This window comes from Trifolium pratense, linkage group LG7 (assembly GCF_020283565.1).
Source record: "Trifolium pratense cultivar HEN17-A07 linkage group LG7, ARS_RC_1.1, whole genome shotgun sequence".
In the NCBI taxonomy this organism is placed as follows: Eukaryota; Viridiplantae; Streptophyta; class Magnoliopsida; order Fabales; family Fabaceae; genus Trifolium; species Trifolium pratense.
Window position 1 is genome coordinate 34,955,688 of NC_060065.1, and position 9,082 is coordinate 34,964,769.

Consider the following 9,082-nt stretch of genomic DNA (forward strand, 5'->3'; position numbering starts at 1 on the left):
CAGGTATCTCTACAACATTTTGCAGAAACTTTTTTCAAACTTGTAGGTAGATTTTCTCATACTATACTTAATGAAATTTAATAATTCCGGTGTCAATCTTGTAGTAAATGTTGTCTTGTTTACACTGGATTAAAAATCATTAGCATACGACCTATATTCAGAGAGATATGCTAAATTTACCACAGGTAGCTCTACACGAATTTTCACATAAATTTTCCTTCTTTTTGGGGGGTATATGTTATTTCGGTTTATATAAACCGATTTTTTTTTTCCATGTTTAAAAACTTCGGTTTATATATAAACCAAAGTTTGTTGGCAAAAAATTTTCATACCGCAAGGGGCAAAATGAGATTTTTAGGGGGTAGAAAAGAAATGAGGGGGTCAGGAGAGAAAAGTTATTTCTAACTGGTGAATTGGTGATCCCATTTTCAAGATCCGGGCCTTAACTTGAGATACATAAAGCCCTTACATTTTTAGATCCGGGATTGAATTTGTTTGGAAGATTATTAACTCTATCCCAATAATTAGTTTTGCACCCTTACGTTGTTTCTCTTTTAATATCCCCAAAATACTCTTTTTATCCGTACAAACATACAACCTCAATTTCCCTTTTTTTACGGGAAAAATGACTTTTACAAGTTTTATGTTTTTGGTATTAACTGAATATAGGCCAATATCAACGTTCAGTCTCTTACATTTTAAAACATAAATGATCAACTTGAAACATGTAAAACATAAGGGATTAATTGAAACCTAAAATAAACGTAAGATAAAAATGTGCAATTAAGACTTTAATTAATCATGTAGTGAATTTCTTTTCACATCTCCCATTAGTACATGCACACCCTACAAATTTTCAGAAACACCTTGCTCACTACTTAACTTTCGAACTCGGTTCGCACATTAAGTAGCGAATATTCAATTTTTTAAACAAAACCCTACTATTTGCACTTGTCTCGCTCTCGGATGAAATAACACCCTAATTATAGGCAAATATCAACGTTCACTCTCTTAATTGAACATTTTAACTACTAATTGACAATTACAATATTCTTTTAGTCAAACAATATTGAGCAATCGATTTTAGCCACTCCATTCTACTGTCAACTATATTGGACTGAGAGACTCATTGGCATAGATCAATTTATTGAGTTAAGAGCAACAATACAAATGAATTTTGACACTATAATTTTTCTAAAAACTTTAATAAATTAAATTTATAAGTCATCTCACTTATATATTGCTCAACATCAACTTTTTCGAGCAATATAAAACTTAACTCATGCTTGATCTATCTCTACAAACAATTAACATTAGACTATATATTGAGAGTCCTATCAATAACTCTTGTTGGGTTTCCCTATCTCCTTTTTACCATATGCTTATGCTTGAAAGAGATGGTAAAGCATTTGGTGAAGTAACAATGAAAGCACGTAAGACAGAGTCATCCCTCTGCGTATACATAATGGATTAATGGAATATTATTATATATAGTTGGTTTTGAAGAATCCTTTCCTTGATAACTACTTTACCAGTCACGCACATAGCTTAAATTTTGTCAAAAATATAATGACATCAAGCAAATTATTAACCTATCATCTAGAATAATTTATAAGAAAAATATCGTGTATCATATTTAAGTTATGCCATCCAATATTTAAGTTAATAAGCTTCATCAAAAAAGACGAATTTCGGAAGAACCCGAGTTCGATTCATGGGTGGAATAATTTATTGGTCAGAATTTACTTACCTCACGGCCGAACTCTGGACTACTAGCTAGAATCTCTTTCCCCTAAGAACTAAAGAATTATAAAAAAAAAAAAAGAAAAAAGAAAGTAAAGATGCTACGGAGTTCGTTGATATTATGCAAAATTGAAAGAAAAAAAAAATGCTTATTATAATAAAACTCTAATGTGAAATATATTAGAAGATAAGTGAATGAGTTTGATCACACTCTTGCCAAGGTGATCATATTTCTAACAAGTTTCCATTACCATATTATATTGAACAAATTTTGTTTAATGAAATACTATAAGTTTTATTCCAGAAGAAGAAAAATTAAGAAAATATATGTATTGTTTTGAAGACTTGGATTTAATTTTTTTATTGGGAAAATAATTTAGAGTCCATCTAATATGGACCTCTAAAAAATGTCCAAATGTATCCCCTTACAATTTATTGTAAAAAAATAAATTTTATGATAATATAAAACTTAGAGAATAAATGTAATGTTTTTATTAAAATTTTCTTAAAACTATAAGGTCCACTTTGAACCAATATGTTGCAATTTTAAGCGCATGCCATGTCAAAAATGTCATGTCAAAATGAGAGTGTATCTAACCAAACCAAAATATTGAGTTTAAGTTGTTATTGAATTTCTTTTTCTTTCTTTCTTTTATTTTATTTTTTTTTTCTTTTTCTAAATTCAGAAAAGTTATTGAATTTTGAGTAAAAAAAAGATTGTTATTGAACTTCACCAAAATTAAGATGAATAGTTTGAAAAAATTTGAGTTCGATTTTTGTGTAAAACAACTTCTTAGTCAAACTAAACTTACTCCGCAGTCGAAATTCCGAATATCGGCTTCCTTCCCCTAAAAACAGAAAGTTAATGCAAAATAAAAACGAAATATTATTTTATTAAAACTTATTAACAATAATATTGTTAAAGATATAGTTAGTTAGTAATTAGGAATATTAGTTAGTAGTTTCTTGATGCCTATATATAGGCTTTGATGTAATCTTTTACACTCAATTTTTTTATTTTGTAATATTTTTTCTTCATCAATATTATATACTTTTGAGTTATTTTCTCTCTTTTCCCATGGATGCCATGTTTCTTAACAAATATGTTTCACCGTTGAGTCGGATATATATTGAACAACCTGAAATCAAGTGAAATCGTATTCACCAAAAACAGATCAAATACAATCCTACTCAAAATGGTAATCACTAAGTTATCTATCCTAAATGTTGCATTATTTTTGTGCTAACAAGTTTTGTTTTGTGTGTTAATTAGTACAGTACCCCCAATAGCATATTGAAAGGCCGCACTTGTTGATGGAACAACTCTATAAGAGGAGTATTTCTTTTTTGATGTAATGTAATAATTAGAATATTTTTTTTGTATAAAAAAAAAAGTTAGAATATTTGTATTCGGGAAATTTATCCATATATGGATGTATTATCAAATCAAAAGGATAAGGAATATATCCATCTTAATTTTGAAGTGACAGAGACCGCAACATACATTATATGTCATCTAGCTTGTTGCCAGGTACTCCCACATAAAATTTTCATTCCAAAATATGCATGCTCATCTTCAAATCTCATAATTAATTTTATCGTTTTAGCATTGTTATTTTATTCGTTTTTTTTTGTTGAATTGTATTGTTTGATTTTTTATCTTGTAATGTTTGTTTGATTTTTGATGGATTAACCTCAATCAATTATATATAAATTTATTTAATGTCTTGGTCATTAACGTTGTAGATCACAATACGTGCATATTTTGGATAATTTTATCACATTAATTGTAGGTATTTTTCCATTTTATATTGTATATATTAATTGTGAGAGTTTGTTCGGATATTTGTCATTTTTATTTTTAGTGAAGTACAATTTATGCTTTTATTTGATATACTTTATCAATTTGAATGAATGAATTTTGATTTTTAGTATAAAATTAAGTTAGAGTTTATTATATTTAGTTTTTCAAGTAATATATATATTTAATTAATTAACTTCTTAAATAAGTTTATATGTAAAAAATTTAGTAAAAAAAAAAGTTTATATGTAAAAAATACATAGACACACTTTTAGAAGAAGCGGAAGAGAGAACAAAGAGAATTCAAAATTACGAATGAGGTGAAAAATTGTGAGGCGCGCGCGTGTGATGGTCAATAGCGGAGAGAGAGTTTGAAATTATTGATTTTGGGGTAAAAAAATTGTTAGGCTCCCGTGTGTGATGGTCAAGAGTACATTGAATTCTAGGTTGGAAAAAAAGTGAAGCGCGAGGATGTTCAATAGTATGTGCCGTCTCGCTCATTTACAAAATGGTGTACCTCTTATGATGTGCAACTTATATTATATAAACATTAATAATGAATATGTCCTTTCCAGGCCCGGTCCATATCTATGTGTTGAGTGTGCGACGACATCAAACCTCAATATTTCGAGGGCTTTAATATTTTGAGACCTGTTATATACTGTCAATGTGTTCCTAAAACATCATATGTGAATCAATTGACATTTCAAAATTCACACTTCGCTTCCCAACTAACAACGAAATTCCCACCGTATCTCAACCATGTTCCAACAGAAAACAAATCAACCAATTGACATTTTCATCAAAATGTACGAAAAAATGCACACCTAAGATCCAAAGTTAGATGGTGTGATTCTCTTTTAATAAATGTAATAATAATAACATTGGCGCATGTTTTCAGAAGTTTTTTTTTATTCAAGATTTCAGAAGAATTTTATAATCTACTAGTATATATGATCTTAATGATTCAAAAAAATATATGATCTAAATCTTATCAACTCTAGAGATTGTTATATAGTTATTGTGATATGTGAAGTGAGTTAAAATTCTACGTTAGATAAAAAAAAGTCAAAATTGAACAACATATATAAATAAGATGACCTATAAATAGGATGCCTAATTCACACACAAAAAAAAAAGAAAGAGAGAGAAACAATGCACCCAATAATCCAGAACTAAAAATCATATAGTATATAGGAAGTAACAAAAATTATTATTCTAATACAATGCATATTCTTAAAGCCACAGGGTCTCACAAAAAAAAGAGGGCTCGGTTAATTATGATATTATAAAAAAAAAAGAAGAAGCCGTTTTTGGCTGTTTGCATTTGCACTAGAATGTGAGCTTCCATATTTGTAGTTTTCTAAAGCCAAAGAGCACCAGCATCTCTAAGCATTTTCTTGAGTGAGCCATTAAGATGAAGGGTCATGATTATATTGGCTGAACCGACAAACTTGCCACCAATGAACACTGCTGGAACACTAGGGTTACACCCTAATCTTATGAGAGCCCATTCCATTTCTTTCCCTCTCTTATCTTCATCTAGCTCATAGATTGCTGGACCAACCCCTTGCTCATAAAATAGCCTCTTAATTGCATGGCTTATCCCACATGAACTCTTGCTAAAGATCACTACTGCCTTTTGCGACGCCAATTTCGATACACGGTCCATCTCAATGTATTTTTTTGCGCACTTTTTAAAAATGTACGTATAGAATTATATACCGCTATATAATTAACTTCTTTTTTCGCTATTAAAAGTTGTTTAAGTGTTTGGATCTTGAGAATTTGCCCGAGTCTCAAAAAACTGAAAGATCAAGGGTCAGAATGATTCAAGAGAAGATGAAATTTGTTTGAAGAAGAAGATGAATGGTATACTTTGAAGGAGAAGAATAGTGGTTTAGTGTTTGTGGTGCACTTAAATTAAGTTGAAGGGTTTGTAGTGTATTTATATAGATGGAGGAATGAGGACATATATAGAGATATAGTCACGAGCTAGGGTTATGCAATGGATGATGCAATATTATTTTGGTATCATCCTATAGGGATAGGGAAGAGAAGAGAGGGATTGATGAAAAGGTGAAAGGTTCTAATTCCATGAGTTGATGGGCTTAATATCCTTGATTTGATGGGGACTTTTGTGGTGTTTCACTTCATTATATACACATGGATGGGATTTTCTTTTGCCACCATGTCTTCGCGCGCCCTATACAATTTCATCCCTTCTGATATTTAAATAGCCGATGTTATAAAATTAGGAATTTTATAAACGTCGTTGGCTATTTAAGTGGCAGACAATATAAAAAAGAATTTGATAGGGTATATTTTTGCGGGATATCTACTACCTAAATAATGTACATAAATATTTTGATAAATTCGTAGAGTGCGTTAGAAAATTGAGTAGTAAAGAAATTCTCCACATGGATAGTTCTACTTGTGTGACAAAGAATTATACTATAGGCCCATAAAGATAAGCCAATCAAGGCCAAAAAGTGGGACCACAAGAATTAGAGGGAGAAAATGGGGACGAATGTGAGTGAGGTATAGACGTATTGTATAGTAGTTCTTTTTGTGGATGAAAATGCCATTGATTACGTGGGTTTCATGGTGCGTAAAGAATGTCAACTTTGGGGGAAATTCTAATTCTAATCAAATTACAAACATATATTAATCGAGTTGCAAATATATTACTAGTGTAATACTCCATCCGACTTTAATTATAAGCAAATTTCACTTTTTAGATACATTTGAATACTAATATATCTAGACTTAATTAAGACCAAATATATTGATTATCTAATGAATTTAAAGAGTAGAATTTGCTTATAATTGAGGCCGGAGGAAGTATCATTTTACATATGTGTTGTCAAAATAATTTTAAGTATTATAATGCTAGAATTTATCGCATATGAAAATTCATATATATGATAAAAGATGTCGGTCTTTAAATTAGTCTCAGTTATATAGCGATCTTTAAGGATGTGATCGAATTCTGAACTTCAAATCTTTACTTATGTATATGAATTTTTAATAACTATTATGATTTGATTTTTATTAAAAAAAAAAAACATTTACACTAGCTAACAAAATACATAAATTAAATTTTAAATTAAATAGACATTTTTAATATATATAAATTGTAATATATTATCTTTAGAAAAGATTGAGTATCTATTTGATTTTGGATAATAGGGGAATACACAACACGTGTAATGTACGTGGCTGTTTGACACATGGCTGATACGAACAGCAATGCTAAATGATACGAAACATGCAATTAACGAAATACAAGAATGCTTATATGTAATGTTGTTAGTGGTGGGTCAGAGTATAAAGTCCATTGTTTTACGGAAATCATGGCAGGATTGGTATTGGAATTGCAATTCATATAACTATCGCATTTTTCGTTTTCGTACCAAACATCATTTTCCCTGATACGAATACGACCTGCATTGCATTCCTTGTTGGAGGTCAATATATATTCTTGATCATAATTGACAAAAACAGAATGCGGTGGAGTAGAGAAAAACAATGATTTATTTATTTATTTATTAAGAGAAATATAAATTGTTCATTTATTTAGTTGAAAGAAATAATAATAGAAGAAATTTATAAAAGTGTGTGTGAACACAACAAATTGTAAATCATAACTAACATTGGAAGCGTGAAGGTGACAATAGGTTGTGTCGTTGGCAGCCCCTTTAGACGGCGAATTAAAATGCAATGTAGATGCAACACTATCCAAAGAGTAACAAATGTTTGGAATTAGTACGTGTGTTCGTGATGTTCAAGGACAATTTAAAGCAATGACTACATGACAAGAATGACTACCACCGTCTACTAATGCGGAAGTAGTGTTTAAGAGAAGCTATTGTTTGGCTTGGCAACATGAAAATATCGAAGATGTCAGTCAAACTAAATCGTAAGTTAGTGGTTGATGCCATTGTTGATAATTCTATTAACATAATGAATCCGACAATATATGAGAGCCGCGTGTAGGTTACTTTTAAGAAATTTTATAAACTTTAAGATAAATTATGTAAGGAGACAAGTAAATCGCGTCACCTATAACTTAGCAACAATGGCAGAGACACTGACAGGGTATATTGAAGGGGTTCAACTGAACCCTCCAAATTTAAAATAGATCACATATATCGCTATATATTTTGCATTTTAAATCCCCTAAAGTTATTTTTTGCACCACTAACTCAAAAGACTCAAACCAATATTACTTAACAAGAATTCCTTAGACTAGGATCCTCATTATATCACACAAGCTGAAGAAGAAAATAAGCACAATCACAACATATAACGTAGGAACTCTAAAACCACAGAAGAAGAAAAAATCATTACCATTGTCTAAATCAAGAACCAAAGAATTATTACTATGTGAATTTTTTTTACCACACATAGATTTTTCTCTTGTCACCCCCAACCCAATATTTCAATACAACCACAGTACTCTCACAAAACAAATCGAAACTAAGTCCGATATAATGTTTAAAATGTTACTTACTGTTGCATATACAAGCAAAGAACCTATGTCTAATATATAAAATTGGTCTCCCTCTTGCTTCACTAAGCAATGTGAGATTTCTTCCATAACTAATTTTTAACCCATCCTCATTTAAGAGACTGCATAATATGTGAGACTTGACCATCAACGCATGCGGATAAATTATTGATATACTAGAATCTTAATCAAATAATGGCAAAAGCTAACGTGAATGATTTTGAGCATTATTTTGTTCTCATTCTGAGCTAGTTTTTCTAATAAAAATAAGTTCCCTTTTTATTGTGCTGAATCATATTGGATAGTGGATCCTGCATAAGAAAGAGGATTCTCTCTGTCTATTTAGTATCTTAAAAAGCAATATATAAAGTCGAAAAGGATACACACCATATATATTTATGGTTTCTTTTTCTTTTTCTTTTGTGAGGAAGAATATATAATGTAAATATAATATTACTATACAATATTATATATTTATTTATGGTTAAAAGAGCAGCAATTTATACAGTTCTGTACTTCAACAACCCAACAAGACAACATCCTAATTTGTGATGCTAGGATCCGTCATTGCATTTCTCTTTATTATATATTCTCTTCCATCTTATAAAATCTAATTAACAATTTAATTAACATATTCTTTCACCACTTGCCATCTACTTTCAACACATATATTCTTTTCAGGTAAAAAAATTGATACATTTGATCCAAAATTTAAATCAAATTATCAACATTTTTGACATATTTTTGCTTATAATTAAGATTCGAAGCATTATATTGTTTTCTCTCCGTTTAACAATCTAATCTATGTGTGCTCCATACATTAATGATTATTTACTCCTATAGTAACTATATTTTTATAACAAATTAGTAATAATTAACAACTAAGCTAACATAACTAATTTTCCCTCTCTTTTTTCCCTCCAACTTTGAATCTATAAATATCTTCGTTAACATAACTTTCTTCGTTTTTCTATTGTGTTTGAGAAATAAATTTTCACTGTAAGGAGCTTTTAGAAATCGTTTTT

General features: G+C 29.9%; 1 protein-coding gene across 1 annotated transcript; it reads right to left on the reverse strand.

The window, feature by feature from the left end:
* Window positions 1-4,711: 4,711 nt before the first annotated feature.
* On the reverse strand, window positions 4,712-5,618 carry LOC123898194 (monothiol glutaredoxin-S10). Its single transcript, XM_045949085.1, has one exon. The coding sequence runs from the start codon at window positions 5,214-5,216 to the stop codon at window positions 4,908-4,910; it is 309 nt and encodes a 102-aa protein (XP_045805041.1). The 5' UTR covers window positions 5,217-5,618; the 3' UTR covers window positions 4,712-4,907.
* Window positions 5,619-9,082: the final 3,464 nt, after the last annotated feature.